The sequence below is a fragment of the Arvicola amphibius genome, chromosome 3 (assembly GCF_903992535.2).
Source record: "Arvicola amphibius chromosome 3, mArvAmp1.2, whole genome shotgun sequence".
In the NCBI taxonomy this organism is placed as follows: domain Eukaryota; kingdom Metazoa; phylum Chordata; class Mammalia; order Rodentia; family Cricetidae; genus Arvicola; species Arvicola amphibius.
The window spans coordinates 112,835,909-112,859,690 of record NC_052049.1 but is presented as its reverse complement, the minus strand read 5'-3'; the positions used below and the strand labels follow the sequence as shown (position 1 = coordinate 112,859,690).

The 23,782-nt window shown below is 44.5% G+C and overlaps 1 protein-coding gene across 4 annotated transcripts in view; it reads left to right on the top strand.

The window, feature by feature from the left end:
* The window catches only part of Kmt2a (lysine methyltransferase 2A), an 84,838-nt gene that overhangs the window by 50,130 nt on the left and 10,926 nt on the right, over nt 1–23,782 (top strand). For 2 of the 4 annotated variants that reach the window (XM_038323132.1, XM_038323134.1), the window contains 17 exons: nt 1,505–1,627; nt 2,537–2,721; nt 4,108–4,281; nt 4,988–5,098; nt 5,600–5,673; nt 6,516–6,709; nt 6,930–7,036; nt 8,736–8,873; nt 10,607–10,765; nt 11,503–11,620; nt 11,729–11,807; nt 13,145–13,305; nt 13,714–13,896; nt 14,067–18,315; nt 18,812–18,892; nt 20,684–20,745; nt 22,629–22,799. In XM_038323132.1, coding sequence (XP_038179060.1) covers nt 1,505–1,627; nt 2,537–2,721; nt 4,108–4,281; nt 4,988–5,098; nt 5,600–5,673; nt 6,516–6,709; nt 6,930–7,036; nt 8,736–8,873; nt 10,607–10,765; nt 11,503–11,620; nt 11,729–11,807; nt 13,145–13,305; nt 13,714–13,896; nt 14,067–18,315; nt 18,812–18,892; nt 20,684–20,745; nt 22,629–22,799 — 6,369 coding nt within the window. The remainder of the gene's footprint in view (nt 1–1,504; nt 1,628–2,536; nt 2,722–4,107; nt 4,282–4,987; nt 5,099–5,599; nt 5,674–6,515; nt 6,710–6,929; nt 7,037–8,735; nt 8,874–10,606; nt 10,766–11,502; nt 11,621–11,728; nt 11,808–13,144; nt 13,306–13,713; nt 13,897–14,066; nt 18,316–18,811; nt 18,893–20,683; nt 20,746–22,628; nt 22,800–23,782) is intronic. The other 2 variants (XM_038323135.1, XM_038323133.1) reach the window with 2 other exon arrangements.

Genomic DNA, 23,782 nt, shown 5'->3' with positions numbered 1-23,782 from the left:
GCTCCCGACTATAGGGATTAAGGGTGTGGCCACCATCCCCCGCTTCTTGCTTCTTTATTTGCATAGACAGACAGCTTGGAGCTTCTTTCTAACGTTTATAGGAAGAGCTGTGGGGGAGTTCTATTATGCTCACTAGAAACAGCTGCTCCGAAACAGCGGCGCCAAATTGTGGTAACTATACATTGACTTCGGAAAGGCGTCCAGGTGTGTCTCAGCATTTCATTTCAGTAGTTACCCTGGAAGTCAGACCTGATGACACAGGAGTTCAAGGCCAGCCCTGGGAACTCAGCAAGAACGAATCTTGAAATAAAAAGTAAAGGGGCAGGGGAGAGCTGGGGTGTTGCCAGTAGAGTTTTTGCCTAGAGATTGCAAGGCCTTGGTTACAGTCCTTAGCTTGGCAGAAAATAACTAAGACTCCAGCTAATGCAGTCAACCCAGTCTTAATGACTTGCAGTAAAGGTGATAAGAAGTGACTGTCGTTCCTTTTCTCTTTGTCTTTGTCTTGAGTCACTGTCTCACTGTCCCCTCTCGGTGTTGGGATTGCAAGTTGCCTCCACCCCAGCATGGGATACTTTAGATAAAGTAAACAGATATATGTAAAGATATTAAATAGGAAAAAAATACAAGGGGTACATTGGTCATTCAGATTTATAACGGTTATACTTAGAAATGAGTCTTTAAAAGTGCTGGTCTGAACTCTGACTATAAAAGCCGCCAGAAGAATAAGGAGTGAGTGAAAAAGAGGACCTGACCATGCCAAGGAGCATTGTAGATGTGAGGGAGAGAGGACAGCGGAGGCATCTGGAAGAGTCCAGACTGAACTGGGGGTGGGGCGAGAGAAGAGAGAGGGAAGAACCAAGAGGGCAAAGAGGCCAAGAGCTGAGGACCAAGAGAGCACATGGGTGAATTGGCAGGTTTATATAGAAATAAGAAGCTGGGGGAAAGGAAATGAAACCCAGCCCCTGTGCTAGAGAGGTTTAAGGTAGAAGGTTGGGAGGAGGCATAGGTAGTGAGTGAGCCTTGTCCTGGCTTTCTTTGAGACCTCACAAGGAAAAAATGTAAATAAATTATTTCTTACTCCTGTGTTACTACCTCTTTTAAAACCTAAACATTATGTTTAAAAGAGATGGTGTCTTTTCGGATCCCCCCCCCCCCACGCACACCTTTAGTGCTAAACCTTAATCCTCCGGCCTCTGCCTTCGAGTTACAGTTGTACACCACCACACCCAGCCTCCAGTCTTTTTGTTATGTTCTCATTACAGTCTACCTCATGGCACTTAGAGATGTCTCAAGAGACTGAGTGGTGTGTTCGGAGCTTTCTGTGAATGCTCTAGGAGCTCAGGCTATCTTGATTCCGCAGATGTGTGGCCGTGCAGTGAAAGCACTCGGCTGGTATTCACTAGTGACTCCAGAGGAATGTGGGGTTTAGACTAGGGTGACGTGTGATCCAGAGGCTTTAAGAACGTCTGTGTGGGCCAAAGCCTTGCATAACCTTGGCTTTCAGGAAACTTCTGCCCTCTCTGTGACAAGTGCTACGATGACGACGACTACGAGAGCAAGATGATGCAGTGCGGGAAGTGCGACCGCTGGGTCCACTCCAAGTGTGAGAGTCTCTCAGGTACAGCAGGTTGGAGTCTTTTGTTGTTGTTTTCAGTTTCTCGCTAGTGCTGCATGCACAGTACTAAGACTGTGGGGTGTCATTGGGTTCTTTGTAGTTTAGCGTTTAGTCTCCAGCTTCTCGCTGCTGTGACTAGTTCCCAGGAGGCAGGCTTCGTTCTAGCTCATGGTTTAGAGGACTGCAGTCCATCATGGTGGGAAGGCACTGTGACACCAGCCAGAAAGCGAAGAAAGGGCAATGCCAGTGCTCAGCTGGCTTTCGCCTTTTCCTCTTATATTCCGTTCAGAAACCCTAGCCCATAGGATTACATGCCACCTACATTGAGGGTGGGTCCCCCTCAGTTAAACTTCTCTAGGAACCTCTCCCAGACACACCTAGGTATCAGGTGAACCAAAATCCTATCAAATTGGTCGTGAAGATGGACTGTCACAGCCATGTTATTTCATTTGTGCATTTCTCTTAAGCGCTTACATTAGTGGGCACCAAACCTTATTAGTTCCCCAAACCTCTTGGTTTAATTTGTGTTAATTAATAATATCCTCTTTTGGAGTCAGAATGTGGATATATATAAGCTAATGGTTCTCAACCTGTGGGTCTCAACCCCTTTGGAAGTCAAACGACCCTTTCACAGGGTTCACCTTAGATCACCAGAAACCACAGATATTTATATTACGATTCATAACAGTAGCAAAACTACAGTTATGAAGTAGCAGCAAAACAACTTTATAATTGGCGGTCACCACACCATGAGAACTGTATTAAAGGGTCACAGCATTAGGAAGGTTGAGAACCACGGCTCTAAGAGATGACCAGCCTAGCTCAGATCCTAACGTGCTGCTCTGTGCGTCAGTGGAATAGTTAGCTTTTCTCCCTCTCCCGCCCTTCGAGGCCCCTCATTGTTCGATTTTGTTTTCCTAGATGAGATGTATGAAATTCTATCTAATCTGCCAGAAAGTGTGGCCTACACTTGTGTGAACTGCACTGAGCGGCACCCTGCAGAGTGGCGACTGGCACTGGAGAAGGAGCTGCAGGCGTCCCTGAAGCAGGTTCTCACCGCCTTGTTGAATTCTCGGACTACCAGTCACTTGCTTCGCTACCGCCAGGTGGGCCAGAGGGCCTTTCTGTTCTGAGAACTTGATCTTGGGTGGTTTAACTAGTAATGAAGTAAGGCTGTTTCTGTTTTCTGCTTAGCTTTTCTTCATTCTTTGTTTACTTTTTACAGAGTTTTTTCTCTTGGTCATAACATTAGGGATTTTATTTATTTTTTTTTTTTTTAAATATTTATTTATTATGTATACACTATTCCATCTGTGTGTATGTCTGCGGGCCAGAAGAGGGCACCAGACCTCATTACAGATGGTTAACATTAGGGATTTTAGAGCTAAGACTAGGACCTTGTGGTTGGAAGGATGGCTCAGCAGTTAAGAATGCATCCTTGCAGGGGACCCAGGTTTGATTCCCAGTGCTCACACTGTGGCTCACAACACTTCCAGGGAATCTACTGTCTTCTTCCAACCTTCCTGGGTACCAAGCACACATGTAGTGCACATAATACATGTAGGCAAAGCACTCATAAAATAAAATGAATAAATCTAAAAACAAAACAAAAACCAGAGTAGGACATTTGGTGGAAAGGAAATAGGAAGTGGGTGCATCTTCAGAGGCCTCGCTTCTAAGCTGTTTGGTCCTGTGTGGTAGGTTATGCTTGTAACTCCAACACTTAGGAGACAGAGGCAGGACTGTTGCTATGAGTTTGAGCTTTACAGAATAAGTAATTTCCCATCACAAAAGACAAAAATGAAGGAACTTTGGGCTTCATCTGCTATTACTGATGGAGATTCAGTACTACAAGAGAGCAGCCTGATCTGAGCTAATTCTGATTGAAGAGTCAGGGCTAAGGAGACCTGAGTCTGAAGGCAGTTTTGGCAAGCAGCGTAAGAACCCACTGTGGATTTCTCATTTACAGAGTGGTCTTTGAGAACATAAGCAGTCCCCCTGGGAGAGCGAGCGCATCACCCAAGCACGGAGCTAGGTGCTGCTTCATCTTTCAGTATAAAGTCCCAGCTTTTAAGTCTTTTTTATCATGTTTTATTTTGTGTGTGTGCACATGTGCATATGCTGTGGTATGCAGAATTCAATTCTCTTTCTACATTTTGGGTCTTGGAGATTAAACTCAAGTTGTCAGGCCGGTGGCCATCTCTCGTCCCTAAAGTCCCATTTTTGGAGAAGGAAAATTAATGGTTATCTGGTGTACTCCAAGGACTGGACAGTTTTGGCCTTTTTACAGATTATTGAGCACAGTGCTTACTGTTTTCCAAACAAGCCATTAGAAATAGGACCACTTTCAATTTTTCTAGTTAAGAAATCTTTGGTTATTTTTATGTTCTGTATTTCTAGTGCCATCTTCCTAATTTTAATAGAATGTCCACAGATGCCTCGTTCTTGATGTTTGATAACAGATGATAATAGAAACCTCTTTACTGCCACAGGCTGCCAAGCCTCCAGACTTAAACCCTGAAACAGAGGAGAGCATACCTTCCCGAAGCTCCCCAGAAGGGCCGGATCCTCCGGTTCTCACTGAGGTTAGCAAGCAGGATGAGCAGCAGCCCCTAGACCTGGAAGGAGTCAAGAGGAAAATGGACCAGGGCAACTATGTGTCTGTGGTATGTCTCAAGCATGTGACCAAGTTTCAAGTGTTTCTTTCAGTCTCCTTGACTCTTTGGGAGTACAGGGGTATAAGTAAATTTCAGAATAATTTGTGTTGTTATATAGGTGTTATGTAGCTTCAGGTTCCTAGAATATGAGTTATTTCAAATGTGTGTTTCAGAAGGGTGATGATGTGGTAGTAGCTAAAATCATGATTTGAGTTGACTCTCCTGAGTTAAATTATTTTATGTTACAAGGAAGCACCAAACTGCTTAAGGAAAATGCTAATGCGAAGTTATTGTGTCTCCCTTTGTAAGCTTAGATCTGAATGTTGGGCCTCCTTTATTCATTTGTAAAGCGGTACCATAAACTTAATGTTTTAAGAGTTTATAGAGCGAACTCATTCACTGTGTCATTCTTACTTGCTATTGAGTTGCTTATTCATTTGAGTACAAATATAGAAAACCAGGAGCCTGTTTTGGTCACTTACATGACAGAGCCAATTTGTTTGCATTCCTGCCTTATTAGCCTGACATCTCTTGATTGTCTCAAGTTAATTGTGAACTGAATCCTAAAGGCCTCAGAGAGTAATTACACTGTAGTAAAATGGGTTGTGGGTTTTCTGTTGAGCTCCTGAGCTGGGTGACGATGGAGGCAGGAGGAAGTGGTTTTGAGAGCACAGTACTGTTTCGTGAATAATTAATGTTTTATTTTTATATACAGTTGGAGTTCAGTGATGATATTGTGAAGATCATTCAAGCAGCCATTAATTCAGATGGAGGGCAGCCAGAAATTAAAAAAGCCAACAGCATGGTCAAGTCTTTCTTTATCCGGGTGAATGAGATTAATAGTTCATGGGGGGTTATTTTTGTTTGGGTTGGGTTTGGTTTGGGTTGGGTTGGGTTGGGTTTGGTTTGGTTTGGTTTGGTTTGGTTTGGCTTGGTTTTGGGAGGATTTCTCTGTGTAGCCCTGGCTATCCTAGACCAGGCTGGCCTCAAACTCACGGAGATCTGTCTGCCTCTGCCTCCTGATTACTGATATTAAAGACATGCGCCACCACTACCTGACCATTAGTTGATATTTTTAATGCTCCCTATCTGTAATGGCCCTATGAATACTTCTTTCTTTTCTCTTATTTGTTTTACGATGTGGTGGGTTTAATTTTTTTCTCTAATTCTTTGGGAGGAGATTGGGAAGCTGGTAAGGTTACTAACATGGATGATCGTTGCCTTGGCCTGAAATTATCCTCAGATAGACTGAGACACTGGTCTGGGATTGGTTTTATTTGGTTTCTACATGGATCTTCTCATTTGAATTCTGTTTGTTTTCTTTTAGCAAATGGAGCGGGTTTTTCCATGGTTCAGTGTTAAAAAGTCCAGATTTTGGGAACCAAATAAAGTATCAAACAAGTAAGTAACAGTACCTGACGACAGATCAGATGTCTCGCGTGTAGACTGAGGCTGACAAGATCCAGGTGTCTCATGTTTCCAGACTGGGGGTTTCTGGGTTATTTTAATACTAGAAATCAGGCAGCTGAGATGTCTTCTGTGCTAGTTTGGAAATGACAAATGTTTGTGTTGGTTGTGGGCTGGTGCTTTTCCCCTCACATTTGCATTATCTTATAGAAGACATAGTGTGACATTGCGTGTGGACAGTATGTGCTGGAACCCTGTCATTGATCTTAGTGTAAAATCTGTTTACTTAGTTCAAAGTTCAAACTGCCTTTCCTTGCTTTTGATTCTTAATATGTAACCTTTAATTTTTATTCCAACAACCTATGTATTTATTTGTTTATTTTGGGTAGCATTATCATTGTTTCTGGATATTTCACCAAAAGTTATGCATGCAGTCTTTCCCCTATTGCAGTACTAGGTAGTGAACCTCATATATACTAGTCAAATATTCTACCACTGAGGTCTATCCCCAGCCATACAAATCGCATGTTAAGATAGTTATTTAAGACGGGTGTGGTCATATTCACCCGCACTCCCTGGAGTTGGAAGACTAAAGCAGGAGGATCAGGAATTCAAGGCCTGCCTGGACTAGTTGTGAGACCCTGTTCCAAACAAAATTAAATTTTTAAAGTGTTGAGTATAGTTAGATGGTTTTCAAACTCTGTGAATTGTTCTTAAATTCTGTGCAGGGCTTATACATGGGTCCAAGACCTGCTGATACCAAAAGTTGATTGTTTTGTATGGCGCTGGGCATGCCGTAGGCCCTTAGTAAATACTTGTTGATCGATTGTTTCCAGCAGTGGGATGTTACCCAACGCAGTGCTTCCACCTTCACTTGACCATAATTATGCTCAGTGGCAGGAGCGAGAGGAGAACAGCCACACTGAGCAGCCTCCTCTAATGAAGAAAATCATTCCAGCTCCCAAACCCAAAGGCCCTGGAGAACCAGACTCACCCACGCCTCTGCATCCTCCTACACCACCAATCATGAGTAAGTCATCAAAATGAGTAGACATTACTTTCTCTTTCTAGATGCAAATGATTGGCTTCATGAATCTAAATTTAATGTACTGGATGTCAGAAAGGAATTTCAGATAACACAACTATAAACACCTTATAAAAACGTTTATTTTATAGACTACTTAAGCTGAAGTCTCCCGTAAAAAAACATAGTATTACTAATTTTAACAGCATATTTTTGGGGTTCTAAGGTACTGATAGAAGTCGAGAAGACAGTCCAGAGCTGAATCCACCCCCGGGCATAGATGACAACAGGCAGTGTGCACTGTGTCTGATGTATGGTGATGACAGTGCTAATGTAAGTACATGGGATCCTGGTTAATAAAACCTAACGTGAACCATGTGTGTGTGTGTGTCTGTGTGTGTCTGTGTGTCTGTGTGTGTTTTGAGACAAGCTTCCTCTGTGTAACAATCCTGGCATCTGCTTTGTAGACCAGGCTGGCCTGAAGCTCACAGAGATCCATCTGCCTCTGCCTCCCAAGTGCTAGGGCTAAAGGTGTGCATCACTACTCCTGGCTAAACTTTTTGTCCTTTGTCAGTACTTGATAACTGTATTTACTTGTGAGTTTATGGCAACTAGAGTTGTTTTTGTTTCTGTTTCCATTTTGAGACGGGGTCTTACCATGTTGTCCAGGCTGGCTAAGAATTTCTGATCCTCTTGTCTCAGCCTCCTTAGTAGCTAGGATTATAGACAAGTAATACTGTGCTTAGCTTTAGCAATAACTTATCTTTATATTTTAGATAGTTTTTAGATGTGTATGAAAGTCTTACCTGCATGTATGTATGCACACCACATATGGAGTTTAGAAGAGGGTGTGGGATCCTTTGAAACTAGAGTTATAGATGATTGAGAGTCGTTGTGTGGGTGCTGGGAACTGAACCTAGGTTCTTTGCAACCCAACAACTGCTCTTTACTCAACCAACTTCAGTCCTGGCGGTAGAGAGTTTTAAATAACTGCTGAGTTTCTTCAAAAGGTGATTTACCCTAAATGAACTTATTGATAACTAATCCTCAAAATATTAATCAAACTGAAGTTGTACATTATATAGCCTGGGTTAATGTAATGTAACTGAATGGTCAAGAGCCCCAGTTGTGACAGACTGCCTGAATTCATTCTGTGCCTTCCTGCCTACTAACTTTGGCAAGAGCTTAACCTCAATGACCCTCAGTTACATCCTTAAAATGAAGATGATAATGTCTTTTTTAATTCTTACTTTTATTTTATTTGTATGGACACAGATGTATGTCTTTTCTTCATGCATGTCTGTGCATGCAGTGTCTGAGAGAGGGCATCAGATCCTCTGGAACTAGAGTCACAGATGTGTGTGAGCTGCCATGTGGGTACTAGATTCAAACCAGGATTCTCTGTAAGAATAGAAAATGCTCTTAACTGTTGGGCCATCTCTCCAGTCCCCAAGAAAATAATTCTTAACCTAGCATGGTTGTAAGGATTAAATGAAATGTAAAATCTTTATTTAATGCCTTTACATTGAGAATTTAAAGTGCATCATTTGGGGGAATGTGGGTCAGTAGTAGAATATCTGCATGCATGAAGCCCTACTTCAATCTTCAGTCCACAAGCACTTCGGGAGAAAAGTTTTTAGTGCAGTCTGAGAGAATTGAATTTTTTTTCTAATCTGTAGCTTTGGAGCCTGTCCTAGAACTCACTCTGTAGTCTAGGCTGGCCTCGAACTCACAGAGATCCGCCTGTCTCTGACTCCTGAGTCCTGGGACTAAAGGCATGCGCTACCACTACCCAGCTGAGAATTAAATTTAAAGTATGTTTTTTAAGTAGTTTGCACATTTATATAAAGCTTTCATATATTGATCTTTTGCTTTCAATGGAATTAAAAAATATTTTTATTTTATGAAAAAAATAATTAGAATATAGAAGAAACATTGAAAACTGGATTATGATTCAACCTCTAAAGAATTATAGTTGCTTTCTTGTCTGAGCTAAAGTTAATATTAATTTCTTTGGTATTATGTTCTGTAGGATGCTGGCCGCCTGCTCTACATCGGCCAAAATGAGTGGACACATGTGAATTGTGCTTTGTGGTCAGCAGAAGTGTTTGAAGATGATGATGGATCACTAAAGAATGTGCATATGGCTGTGATCAGGGGCAAGCAGCTGGTAAGAACTTAGTGTGTACATTTATGACGTGGACTCAGTGTTCTGGGCACTAATACAGCCTCCCTCATTCTTGACAGTGTTGTCCATAGCTTGCCAGTAAGTGCTGGTGTGTGTTGTAGGTCTGATCCTTTGAAAAAGGAAACAAAAGAAACACAAAACAGGGCCCAGAGATATGGCTGAGCAGTTAAGAGCACTGGCTGCTCTTCCAGGGGATCCAGGTTCAATTCCCAGCACCCACATGGCAGCTCACAACTGTCTGTGGCTTCAGTTCCAAGGCATCTGACACCCTCACACAGACATATATGCGGGCAGAACACCAATGCACATGAAATAAAAATAAATAAGTCATCAAAAACAAAAGCTTTTTAAAAAAATAGAAAAAGCGTAGTCTGACTTGAGCATTATTCAAATATATGAGGAACATCAATTTCAGAGGCCTAGTTAAATCAGCGTTCTGAAGTTCCACAAGATAAACCATGAGGACAAAGGAAGATGGGAAGTTGTCAGAGCAGCTGAGAACAGAAGCTAGAGTTTGATCATGAAAGGTTTCCAGAAGGATCGTAGCCAGTAGACAAATAACACATGAAAGGAGAATGTGTGGGTTGTGGGAAGAACAGGCAAGAGGACACAGACTGTCTATAGAGTACGAGTGACGAGGGCTTAGCGAATGGAGTCTTTGAATCATGGAATAAGGTAGTTTAGCAGTGACGTCTAATACTGCAGAACTATGCTAGCTAGCTTTATGTCAGCTTGACACAGCTAGAGTTATCTGAAACGGGGAAATTCTATCGAGGGAAAATGCCTCCATAAGGCCATTTTCTTAATTAGTGATTGATGAGGAGGGTTCAGCCCATTGTGGGTGGTATCATCCCTGGGCTGGTGATCCAGGGTTCTATAAGAAAGCGGAGCTGAGGGCTAGGCAGTGGTGGTACACACCTTTAATCCCAGCACTTGGAAGGTAGAGGCAGATAAATATCTTGAGTTTGAGGCCAGTCTGGTTTACAGAGAAGTCCTAGGACAGCAATGGCTACACAAAGAAAGCCTGTCTCAAAAATAATAATAACAGCAACAGGAGGAGGGAGGGAGGGGGAGAGGGATAGGGGGGGAGGGAGGGAGGGAGGGAGGGAGGGAGGGAGAGAGGGAGAGAGAGAGAGAGAGAGAGAGAGAGAGAGAGAGAGAGAGAGAGAGAGAGAGAGAGAGAGAGAGAGAGAGGCAGGATGAGTAAGCTAGTAAGCAGCACCCCTCCCTTGCCTTGGTATCAGTTCCTGCCCTGTTTGAGTTCCTGCCGTCACTGCTTTTGATGATGGCACTGTGACTGAAATAAACCCTTTCTTCCCCAAGCTGTTTTTGGTCATGAGGTTTCATCATAGTGATAGTAACCCTAAGGCAACTAGTTTCTTACTAGTAAAATTTTAGTAAACACTGAGTTGCTTTGAGATGTAACAACTTTCTTGCAAGTGCATGTTTTTTGACATTGATCTTTGTAGTTTCAAGTCTAATAAGCCCACTATGCATTCTAGGAATAAGTTATTTCAGTTCAAAGTGTAAATCTAATTTAAGTGTTTAAATTTCCTCATTACTACGTTGTGGTTCATATTGTTCCCCTGTAGCTTAGCAGACTATCAAGAAAGTGTACGTGGGATGCTCAGAAGGGGCAAGTCATAGAAGAGATAGCAAACGTCTTAAAATGCCTGCCTGTCTAAATAGGACTACTGTTCTTTCTGGACTTGTAGAGATGTGAATTCTGCCAAAAGCCAGGAGCCACCGTGGGTTGCTGTCTCACATCCTGCACCAGCAACTACCATTTCATGTGTTCCCGAGCCAAGAACTGTGTCTTTCTGGATGATAAAAAAGTATATTGTCAGCGGCATCGGGACTTGATCAAAGGAGAGGTGAGAAGCTCAGCTGTTTGGTTGCTTCTATTGTAGCTGTTAATAACAGGCTTTATTATCTCAGAGCAGACTTAAACATTCACAGTAAAATTAGCAAAGGGACGAGATTTCCTGGCCCCGCCTCACACTTCCATAGCCTCTCCCACCAGAGTGGTGTATTTGTTACAGTTGGATGGGTCTATATCAGTACACATTCCACACAGTTATCATTTATGTTAGGGTTCATTCTTGATGTTGTACACTGTATGGGTTTGTACAAATATCTTATAATGTGTATTCACCATTGTAGTTTGTATATTTTCATTTTCCTACAAATCCGGTGTTCTGCCTGTCTTTCTAACTTTTCCCCTAAAAACCACTGATCTTTTACTAATATCCAATTTGCTGACAGGTTGTTTTAACTTATCATCCACGGCAGAGTTCCTTATGGTTGGTACCCTGTAGTTTGTAGCATTTCTGCTCCGACTTTTGCTTAACAATAAGTGTTGAAGATTCCTCCTCACCTTCCGAATTCTCTATACATTTAAGGGGGAAGTAGTGAAAACAACGAGGCCATCAACTCAGCTTTGCCTTTCTTGGCTAACCCAAGGAGATCATCTCTATGAGAAATACAGAGGGCCATAGTAAAAAGAAGGGGATTTGGAGATAGGTTCTCTGCTTTGCCTCCAGGAGTTAGAACTCTGAATATAACACATAAAAGGACAATCCATTAACAGCAGCATTGGGTTTCATTTTAGGTGGTTCCTGAGAACGGATTTGAAGTTTTTAGAAGAGTGTTTGTGGACTTTGAAGGAATCAGCTTGCGGAGGAAGTTCCTCAATGGCTTGGAGCCAGAAAACATCCACATGATGATTGGTATGACCCAGGCCTTCGTTAATGGGGAAGACTGGTTTATATTTTGTGCGTTTTGTGGTCCTTGGTTACAAAATAATTCTCTTCATGGTTTCCTTTTTCCTTGGTTAGGCTCGATGACGATCGACTGTTTGGGGATTTTGAATGACCTTTCTGACTGTGAAGATAAGCTCTTTCCTATTGGATACCAGTAAGTCCAGTAGCCCAGTAGCATGGCTCCCAGAAAGTGTGGGGTCATTAAATGTGGAGGTATACTTGGTGGCTGCCTTTCGCCAAACCCACCACCCACCAGTTCTCACGGGCTATCTTAAAACTCATGATCTTTCCTCATGCATTACCCTGCTCGGCTGAAAGATCATAAATTTAGCCTAGGCTGCATACTGAAACCCTGTCTCAAAGCAAACAACTTATAATCTTTTGTGTTGATTAAATTATTTGACAAGCTGACAGTAAATGATGAAAATGCCCCTCCTAGAGCCAGTCGGTGTTGTGTACACCTTTTAACACAGGCACTTGGAAGAGAAACTGAGGCAGGTGGATCTCTGTGAGTTCCAGGCCAGTTAGGGTCATGGGAAGATCCTATCTCAAAAGGAAAGAAGGAAGGAAGGAAGGAAGGAAGGAAGGAAGGAAGGAAGGAAGGAAGGAAGGAAGGAAGGAAGGGAAGGGAAGGGAAGGGGAAGGGGAATGGAAGGAAGGATGGAAGGAAGGAAGGAAGAAAGAAAGAAGGAAGCTCTTCTACGTCCACTTCCTTCTTCAGAACCTGATTTTACAACACATTTTCTAATTCTGCATTCCAGCTCTCTTAACACAGCCCTGCGCTTGTGTTTATCTGGTAGATGTTTGCACAGACAAGACTCCATTAGCAGTCACCGGAGTCGAAGAAGTTGTATTTCCTTTGTTTTGTTGAACTTACTGACAAAGGCGGTTCCTCAGGTTTGACATTTTTTTAGGGTCTTAAGTTATGTGCAATGGAAGGCATTCTTTTTCAGTGCCTGAGAATATTTTGCTATTTCTGGTACTTTAAAAAAAAGTCATAAAACTTCCTGAGAACCTAAGATACATTAAGGACTTTCCAAAGTTTAACACCACCATACTGGGATAATAATCTCTATTAAGAACATAAGAAATGGGACTGGCGGGCGGTGGTGGCGCACGCCTTTAATCCCAGCACTCGGGAGGCAGAGGCAGGAGGATCTCTGTGAGTTCGAGGCCAGCCTGGTCTACAAGAGCTAGTTCCAGGACAGGCTCTAAAAATGCTGCAGAGAAACCCTGTCTCGAAAAAAAAAAAGAAATGGGACTGGAAAGATGTGGCTCACAACCATCTGCAATGAGATTTGGTGCCCTTTTCTGGCCTGCAGGCATACATGCAGACAGCAGAACACTGTATACTAATAAATAAATAAATCTTAAAAAAAAAAAAAGAACCTAAGAAATAAAGCTATGTTCTCTGCATTGAGACCAGAGAATTCACGGTGGGGAGGAATCTGGGAATGTCCTCCACTTGTGTTTTCCCCTTGTGATTGCCAGGTGTTCTCGGGTGTACTGGAGCACCACAGATGCTCGCAAGCGCTGTGTGTACACATGCAAGATTGTGGAGTGCCGCCCACCTGTTGTAGAGCCAGACATCAACAGCACGGTGGAACATGACGATAACAGGACCATCGCCCATAGCCCATCCTCATTTATAGGTTGGTTTTAGTCCAAGTGGGACTTGAATTCAAGTTTTTTGACTATGCACTGTGATTGGAAAATGGAGGAAATTTTAATTCATAACACTGCCTTTTTTTCTAGTTTGGCATTTATGTATTAGCACTGTGTGTGTGCCAGTCTGTGCGTGTGCCTGTGTATGGGATGTGCCATGGGATGTTCGAGGGGTTGGTTCCCTCCCCCCGCTGTGGGTTCCAGGGACTTGACTCAGATCGTTGAGCTTGAACACCCACCCGTTGCAGCTTGCCGCCCTCATAGCTAGGGGCTTGATAGTAGTTCACCTGTGGGGAACTTGATACTAGTTCACCTGTGGGGAACTTGATACTAGTTCACCTGTGGGGAACTTGAACTGCCCTCTTTCAGTTGCAAGCTTTTATTTCCTGTCACAGAAACTTCATGTAAGGACAGTCAAAGTACAGCTGCAATTCTGAGTCCTCCATCACCAGACCGACCTCATTCACAGACCTCGAGCTCCTGCTATTATCATGTCATCTCAAAGGTCCCTAGGATTCGAACGCCCAGCTACTCCCCTACACAGAGGTCTCCTGGCTGCCGGCCGTTGCCTTCTGCAGGTAAAGGATGTCCCTGACCCAATGGACCATTCTCCTAGGTAATTTACCTTTGGGACTTTTACCAACCAAAGGTTGCCTATAAACAGGTATGTCCACACGGTTGGAACTAGTGATGACGCATTTGTTCTGTCCTTGACCCACTTTTCTTCCTTTTTTTCTCCCTTGTTCAGGAAATCCTACCCCAACCACGCACGAAATCGTCACAGTAGGTGATCCTTTACTCTCCTCTGGTCTTCGGAGCATTGGCTCCAGGCGGCATAGTACTTCTTCCTTGTCACCCCTGCGGTCCAAGCTCCGGATAATGTCTCCGATGAGAACTGGGAGTGTATACGCCAGGAATAGTGTTTCCTCAGTCTCCACCCTTGGTACTGCTACAGATCCCGAGTCAAGTGCCAAAGCAACTGATCGTGTCGTAGGGCCATTGAATTCAAGTTCTAATCTTGGGCACAGCACTCCCACCTCTTCAGGATCACAAAGGACAGTGGTACCTGGAGGCTCCAAAACCAGTCATTTAGATGGATCTTCATCCTCAGAAGTAAAACGTTCTAGTGCTTCAGACTTGACATCCAAGGGCTCCTCGTTAAAGGGAGAGAAAAACAGAACTCTGAGTTCCAAGAGCTCAGATGGATCTGCACATAACACAGGTTACTCTGGAATTCCTAAACTGGTTCCACAGGTTCATAATACCACTGTGGGAGAATTAAGCATTAGTAAAATTGGCACTTTTGCTGAACCCTCTTCAGTGCCGTTTTCTTCTAAAGAGACTCTCTCCTATCCACAACTCCACGTGCGGGGGCAAAGGAATGATCGAGACCAGCACACAGATTCTTCCCAGTCAGCAAAGCCTTCTCCAAATGAAGACGGTGAAATCAAAACCTTGAAGCTTTCTGGTGTGGGCCACAGGCCATCCATTCTTCATGAACATGTAGGGTCCAGTTCTAGAGACAGGAGACAGAAAGGGAAAAAGTCTTCTAAAGAGACTTGCAAAGAGAAGCATTCCAGTAAATCATCTTTGGAACCTGGTCAGATTACGACTGGTGAGGAAGGAAACCTGAAGCCAGGGTTTGTTGATGAGGTCTTGACTCCTGGGTTTCTGGGGCAACGACCATGTAATAATGTTTCATCTGATAAGATTGGGGATAAAGTTCTTCCTATTTCAGGAGTCCCTAAAGGTCAATCCACACAAGTAGAAGGGTCTTCCAAGGAGTTACAGGCACCCCGGAAGTGCTCGGTCAAAGTGACACCTCTGAAAATGGAGAGTGAGAATCAATCTAAAAATACCCCAAAAGAAGGTGGCCCTGGCTCCCCTGCACAAATAGAAGCAGCATGTCCAGCAGATCCAGTTTCCGCTTCCAGAAGTCCAGGAGCTGGCCCAGGTGTTCAGCCGAGCCCCAACAATACCTCATCCCAAGACCCTCAAAGTAACAACTATCAGAATCTTCCAGAACAGGACAGAAACCTGATGATTCCAGATGGCCCCAAACCTCAGGAGGATGGCTCTTTTAAGAGGCGTTACCCCCGCCGCAGTGCCCGTGCAAGGTCTAATATGTTCTTTGGGCTCACCCCACTCTATGGAGTAAGGTCTTATGGTGAAGAAGACATTCCATTCTACAGCACTTCTACTGGGAAAAAGCGAGGAAAGCGGTCAGCGGAAGGACAGGTGGATGGGGCCGATGACTTGAGCACTTCCGATGAAGACGACTTATACTATTACAACTTCACCAGAACCGTGATTTCTTCTGGTGGAGAAGAGCGGCTGTCATCCCATAATTTATTTCGAGAGGAAGAACCATGTGATCTCCCAAAAATTTCACAGTTGGATGGTGTTGATGATGGGACAGAGAGTGATACTAGTGTCACTGCCACAACCAGGAAGAGCAGCCAGATTCCAAAAAGAAACGGTAAAGAAAATGGAACAGAAAACTTAAAGATTGATCGACCTGAAGATGCTGGCGACAAAGAGCATGTCATTAAGAGTGCTGTTGGCCATAAAAATGAGCCAAAGCTGGATAACTGCCACTCCGGAGCCAGAGTGAAAGCCCAGGGCCAGGACTCCCTGGAAGCTCAGTTCACCTCCTTGGAATCAAGCCGCAGAGTCCACACGAGCACCCCCTCAGACAAAAACTTACTGGACACCTACAACACTGAGCTCCTCAAGTCTGACTCTGACAATAACAACAGTGATGACTGTGGGAACATCCTGCCTTCAGACATCATGGACTTCGTACTAAAGAACACTCCATCCATGCAGGCTCTGGGTGAGAGCCCAGAGTCGTCGTCTTCTGAACTCTTGACTCTTGGTGAAGGGCTGGGTCTTGACAGTAATCGGGAAAAGGACATGGGTCTTTTTGAAGTGTTTTCTCAGCAGCTGCCGGCGACAGAGCCTGTGGACAGTAGTGTCTCCTCTTCCATCTCAGCAGAGGAGCAATTTGAGCTGCCTCTTGAGCTGCCTTCTGACCTCTCTGTTCTGACCACCCGCAGTCCCACCGTCCCCAGCCAGAATCCCAGTAGATTGGCCGTCATCTCAGATTCAGGGGAGAAGCGAGTGACTATGACAGAAAAGTCTGTATCCTCCACCGAGGGTGACCCAGCATTGCTGAGTCCTGGAGTAGACCCTGCTCCTGAAGGCCACATGACTCCTGATCATTTCATCCAAGGACACATGGATGCAGATCATATCTCCAGCCCTCCCTGTGGTTCAGTGGAACAAGGTCATGGCAACAATCAGGATTTAACTAGAAACAGTAGCACCCCTGGCCTTCAGGTACCTGTTTCCCCTACTGTTCCCATCCAGAACCAGAAGTATGTGCCCAATTCTACTGATAGCCCCGGCCCATCTCAGATCTCTAATGCAGCTGTCCAGACCACTCCACCCCACCTGAAACCAGCCACTGAGAAACTCATTGTCGTTAACCAGAACATGCAGCCACTTTATGTTCTCCAAACTCTTCCAAATGGAGTAACCCAAAAAATCCAATTGACCTCTCCTGTTAGTTCTGCGCCCAGTGTGATGGAGACAAATACTTCGGTATTGGGGCCCATGGGAAGTGGGCTCACCCTCACCGCAGGACTAAATCCAAGCTTGCCACCTTCTCAGTCTCTGTTCCCTCCTGCTAGCAAAGGACTGCTCTCCATGCCTCACCACCAGCACTTACACCCCTTCCCTGCGGCTGCTCAGAGCAGTTTCCCACCCAACATCAGCAGTCCTCCTTCAGGCCTGCTTATTGGGGTTCAGCCTCCTCCAGATCCCCAACTCTTGGGTTCAGAAGCCAACCAGAGGACAGACCTCACTACCACAGTAGCCACTCCATCCTCTGGACTCAAGAAAAGACCCATATCTCGTCTACACACTCGAAAGAATAAAAAGCTTGCTCCCTCTAGTGCCCCTTCAAACATTGCCCCTCCTGATGTGGTTTCTAACATGACACTGATTAACTTCACCCCCTCCCAGCTTTCAAACCACCCCAATCTGTTAGATTTGGGGTCACTTAACACTTCATCTCACCGAACTGTCCCCAACATCATAAAAAGATCTAAATCTGGCATCATGTATTTTGAACAGGCACCCCTGTTACCACCACAGAGTGTGGGCGGAACCGCTGCCACTGTGGCAGGCACATCAACGATAAGCCAGGATACTAGCCACCTCACATCTGGGCCCGTGTCTGCCTTGGCATCCGGTTCCTCCGTCTTGAATGTGGTATCCATGCAAACTACAACAGCCCCTACAAGTAGTACATCAGTTCCAGGACATGTCACCTTAACCAGCCAGAGGTTGCTTGGGACCCCAGACATTGGCTCAATAAACAATCTTCTAATCAAAGCCAGCCAGCAGAGCCTGGGCATTCAGGACCAACCTGTGGCTTTACCACCAAGTTCAGGAATGTTCCCACAACTGGGGACATCACAGACTCCTGCTGCTGTTGCAATGACAGCAGCATCTAGCATCTGTGTGCTCCCCTCACCTCAGACTACGGGCATGACAGCTGCATCCCCTTCTGGGGAGGCCGAAGAACACTATAAGCTGCAGCAAGTGAACCAGCTCCTAGCTGGCAAAACCAGCATCCTCTCTTCACAGCGGGAGCGGGATCCTGACTCTGCTTCAGGGACCCAGCCATCCAGCTTCACCCAGACAGCAGACGCTCCTAACGGTGTGAAGCTAGAGCAGAACAAGGCTTTACCCTCAGCGAAGCAAGCCAGCTCCACCTCTCCGGGGAGCTCCCCATCCTCTGGACAGCAGTCAGCAAGTTCCTCAGTGCCAGGTCCCACTAAACCAAAACCAAAAGTCAAAAGGATTCAGCTGCCCCTAGACAAAGGGAATGGCAAGAAGCACAAAGTTTCCCATTTGCGGTCCAGTTCTTCTGAAGCACACATTCCAGACCAAGAAGCCAAGCTGGTGCCCCAGCCCTCAGCCACACGGTGAGTGATTAGCAGGCTAATTCTGCTGCAGCCGGGGGGTTCTGTGCTCTGAGTGTGACGCTGCTCCCTTGGTCTTGGGGAATTCTTTTCTTCATCTGGGCCTTTGGTAGTGATGGGTGGAGCAGAAACCAGCTCCTTTGTGAATGGTTTGACTCAGAGTGACGGCTTTGATTGTCCTTTGCTTTGATCTTAGTCAGTGCTGCTATTTGTTCCTGTTTCTGTTTCCCTGAGGTTTGGGGATGCAAAAGAATGATAGTCTTCTCTGATGGGCAAGGACTCCTGCTGCGCAGTCTCCTGACGCCCTCTCTTTCTTAAAAACCTCATTGTTGGAAGTATAACATATAAAGTGTGGAGGAGACTTCCCTTTTCCTAGACGGTCCTTGTGCCCTCTTCCTAGCTTTGTGGCCTTAGTTCCTGTTGCTGGCTTGTGAACTTTATCTGTCCAAAGAATATTTGCTGATGGTTTCTTGAAAAGATCCAACCGATTCTGTTGTAGGACACCTAGAACCGACAGGGAGCAGCAGGATGCAGCTGGTGTGGAGCAGCCTTCAAAGAAGGAGTGTGGGCAGCCTGTGAGGTGAGCTGCAGATCTCTCTTGTGTCCACCACGTGTAAAATATGCTTCCTCCTGATATGCACTGGGTTTGGCTTTGTTGACAGAAGAGTTCTTGACAGGCATCACATGGCATGGGTGTCTGCAATCCCAGTGCTGGGAGGCTGAGGCAGGCAGACCTCTATGAGTTTGAAGCCAGTCAATGCCTCATAGTAAGACCTTCCACCCCCCCCCCAAAAAAGGATCCTATTTTGTTTTAATAAAACTAAATACAGACAGGCTTGTAAAACAAAAATGAAGTAGACTATTTTTTATCTTAGATTTGTAGTTACTATCTGCATGTGTGTACATGCACTAGTGTGGTTGTAGTTATTATCTGTATGTGTGTACATGCACTAGTGTGGTTGTAGCTGTTATCTGTATGTGTGTACATGCACTAGTGTGGTTGTAGTTATCTGTATATTTGTACATGCACTAGTGTAGTTGTAGCGGTTATCTGTATGTGTGTATATGCACTAGTGTAGTACATGTGTAGAGGTCAGAGGACAACTTGGCGTGACCATTTTGCTCCTCCAACCTGTACACAGACTCTAAAGAACAAACTCAGGTGATCAGGCTGCACAGCAAGTCATTTTACTCTCTGAGCCATCTTGCTGGCCCATCTACCCCCCTACCCTTTTTTGCCTTTCTCTAAACTAAAGTTATTTAAATGATTTTTAATGGTTCCTGTATGTCCTGCTCACTCCTTCTCAGTCTTTTCCCTGGAAGTCCATTTGGTAGTGCTTTGGTGTTTGGGTTTTTTAAATTTTTTTTATAATTTATTTTTATTTTATGTACATTGGTATTTTGACTATATGTATGTTTGTATGAGGGTGTCAGATCCCCTGGAATTGGAGTTACAGACAGTGTGAGCTGCCATGTGGTTGTTGGGAATTGAACTTGGATCCTCTGGAAAAGCAGCCAGTGATATTAACCACTGAGCCATATCTCCAGCCTAATGGTTTGGTTTTGTTCTGCAGATATGTTGTGCGTGTGTACTCTTATGTAAGCATGTGAACATACTTTTATATTAAGTGGATGCTGCTGTACTTGCTGTTCTTGTTTTTTCACTTAATTGTTTTTGGCATGTATCCATGCTGTGCTCCAGCTGTTTCTCTGCTGCTTCCAGTGCTGTGTGTGCTCTACAGTATTCACTTAACTAGCTAACCTCATGCATATTAGTATGCACTTGGGCTACTTCAGGAGTTATTAAATTGGAAAAGCTGAAAATAGGTGGTATACTGGCTCCTGCAGCCTACTCATGTTTTTATTAAGCCCACTGACTTACTTGAATTATACAACACCATCCTGACAAGCGTCTTTCCATTTTTCTTACTATAACAATCTCAGAATCAGATGCTTAGTGCCAATATTTGGGAAGAAGTCTCCTAAGCATGGTTTTAGGGCTAGAGAGATGACAAAGCAGTTCAAGTGCTTTCTGTTCTTACAGAGCATCCTCGTTTGCATCCAGTGCCTCTCCAGCTTCTGTGGGCACCTGTATAGTCACGGCACACACACTATACACAAAGAAAAGTTTAAAATTTGACCTAAGTTTGATCTCTGGATCCCACAGTGAAAGGAGCTTTTCAACATCCAAACATACATACTTCCCTCACCCTCATGTACTAATAAACAAATTTTCAAGCACTTTATGCTCATTTTCTTAGCTACTGTTTTAAATAGCTGACAGAGTATATGGCAGATCATGAACAGTTTTATCTTCGAGTTGAAAACCAGCTGGCCTCGCCTCTCATGTCTGGTTTTATTTTTCTTTCAGACCAGTGGCTACTCTTCCAGAAATTCAAGCAATCAACCCAGCAAGTGAGCAAGAAAATGCAGGTATGTTGGTTGGTCAGTACAGGTATGTTGGTTGGTCAGTAGGCTTTAATAGAGAACTCAGGTCTGTTTAAAAATCACATGTGTTAGGCACACATGGTGGCGCACACTTGTAACTCCAACACTTGAAAAGCTGAGACAGAATTGTGAGCTCAAGATGAGCCTGTGCTGCAGGGTGGGCTTGAGGGCAGCCTGTACTACATCATAAGTCCCAGCCTAAAAACAGAAGAATCACCTGTATTATCTCCTGATATTCTAGATGGGAGAGACACCAACCCAAGTCCCAAGAAGTTAAGTGATGATGTAAAACTCAGCCCTTTCTCCCAACTTCCTTGATCGTGGTCTGTCTTCACCTGCCATAGGTGGATCCTCTTTTGTTAAACTGGCTCTAAGGACAGTGACATTTTAGGTAGCTGCAGTAACCTTTAGTTATCTCTTGGGTTGTTTCTCATATCTGAATGGTAATTTAGGGTAAATTCCCTTCTGGAAACTAGAACCCTTAGGTAGTTGGTATTCGATCCTAAAACCATGTGCACCTCACAGTACTTCCTGGCCTAGTGCCATTTGGTCACTTCACAGTTAGCATGGTATGCACAGAGAACCTGAGCACTTGACACCAGAAGCAGAGGCAGGAAGGTTGTCAGGAGTTTGAAGACAGTCTGGGCTACATACTGAGACAGCCTGGACCTCATAGTGGGCTCTTGTCTTAGAAAAACAGATTAAGTAAATAAACGTTAATAAAAAAGTGACTTTCCAGAAGAGAGCGGCTTGGCCTTGATTTGGACTGTTACCAATCCTGAGTACTGATTCCAGGCAGGTGTGGTGACTGAGTTCAGTCTCCAGAACCAGGCAGCTTCAGAGCCTATGTTTACTTTAGCTGCATGAACTTGACTTTTACTTGGCCTGCCTCAGCTTCCCCATGTTTATTCATGTATTCATTCTTTCATTGCATTACATTGAATGTCTCGCAGTGTTGTCCTGGCTAGCCTCTTTACTTTCCGTGGCTCAGGTTAGCGTTGGTCATCCTTCCTCCTCTCCACAACAGTAGGGTCATGGGCATGCACCGCCACACCCAGCTCGGTCTTCTCACCTTTCCAAGGAGTCAGGCTGGCTCACGATAGCACAGGCAGACTGGCCGCTGTGAGTCTGAGGCCGTCATAGTCTCCACGGCAAGCGCACAGAAGGCAGGCTACACAGTAAAACATTGTCTCAGAGTGTGTGTGTAATAACAACACCTGTCTCAGTGGTGACTGTGAGGACTGCAGGAGGTGATCTGGGTGAAGTTCCTAGAAGAGAATCTGAGGCATAACCGGTGGTTCACATGTTGTAAAGGGAACTTTTGTTTGCTTTGGTTTGACTTGGCCTTGATCCTATTGAGAGCAGTTGTGTATGAAGAAAAAAAAAGATAACATTGTTATACCAGAAGCTCTGCTACAAAAAAAAAAAACACCTGTTGAAAAACACACACACCCTCACCATTTTAGTACTTGGTAGCTGTGTCTCAGGGCAAGTTCCTTGAACCTCAGTGCTTTTACTGGTGAGGAGATAAAGTATGTCCTCAGAAATGGGGTGATGCATGTAGAGCAGAGGTTCTCAACCTTCCTAATGCTGCGACCCTTTAGTACAGTTTCTCATGTTGTAGTGACCCCCAACATAAAAAAAACGTTTTTGTTGCTACTTCATAACTCTCATTTTGCCACTATTGAGTCATAATATAACTATCTGTTTTTTCTGATGGTCTTAGGCTACCCCTGTGGAAGGGTGGTTTGACCCCCAAAGGGGTCATGACCTACAGGTTGAGAACCACTGGAGTAGAGTTTTCTGCACATAGCACTCAATGCCCATTGGCTTAAGCAAATACTACGGCCCTTGTTTTCCCTTCTTAGAGCCGAAAGCAGTGGAAGAAGAAGAAAGCGGTTTCAGCTCACCACTGATGCTTTGGCTCCAGCAGGAACAAAAGAGGAAGGAAAACATCACTGAGAAAAAGCCCAAGAAAGGACTTGTTTTTGAAATCTCAAGCGACGATGGCTTTCAGATCTGTGCGGAAAGCATTGAAGGTGAGTGGCTTGAGTTAAGTCTACTCCAATCAGGCCCTTGTTGCGGTTGCTTCTCTGCACAAGAGGCATTTCTCTTGTTGATGAGGCAGCTGTCACTCTTGAGAAGCATTCAGGGCTGCAGGTTATATGCACTCACATACCGAGCAGAGCTGCTCTCCTCAGCACTGCTGCCCCTCCCTTAGGTGCGCTCCCACTCTTGCTCCCACAGTGTTCCTTGTTCTCTCCAGCTTACCCTCCTGCAGTGCTGCCCCTCTTCCTGGTGTACTCCCACACATGCTCCCACAGTGTCCCTTCCCGTCTCCCCTGGTTACTGCCAGCTCTGCTTTTTCTGTCTCCTGCAGTAGAAAGCCCTGCATACAAATGTTATGGTCCTGTCTCACTCATTTAGCTCTGAGCTCTTCAGTAAAGGATGGAATTTTACTTTCTTATTCACTCTTAGCTTGTTAGATGTTCATTAGTTGTGGGGAACTAGTGAAGGCCTCCTAGGCTATAAGTACTTGGAACATTGAAAGGAATAAAAGATCAATGGGGTGAGTTAGTACCAAAACCCAGGAAGATAACTAGAGCAGCAGACCCAGTTAAGGGGAAATGGAATTTGAATTAGCCAAAGAGGAATGCAGGGAGCTTTCAACAGAGAGAATGTAACAAAGTTAGAAAAACTTTGGTTTTGAGTAATTTTGGATGGGAAAATGCCTTTGAACAGTGAAAGGAAAATTGGAAGGTGAATTGGGCAACAAGTTTGAGAGAGAGCCCATAGTGACAAACCATGAGATTATTTTTTTATTATATTTATTTATTTATTATGTATACAGTGTTCTGTCTGCTTGCATGCCTGCAGACCAGAAGAGGGCACCAGATCTCATTACAGATGGTTGTGAGCCACCATGTGGGTGCTGGGAATTGAACTCAGGACCTTTGGAAGAGCAGGCAATGCTCTTAACCACTGAGCTATCTCTCCCGCCCCAATCTTTGAATTTTTTTAA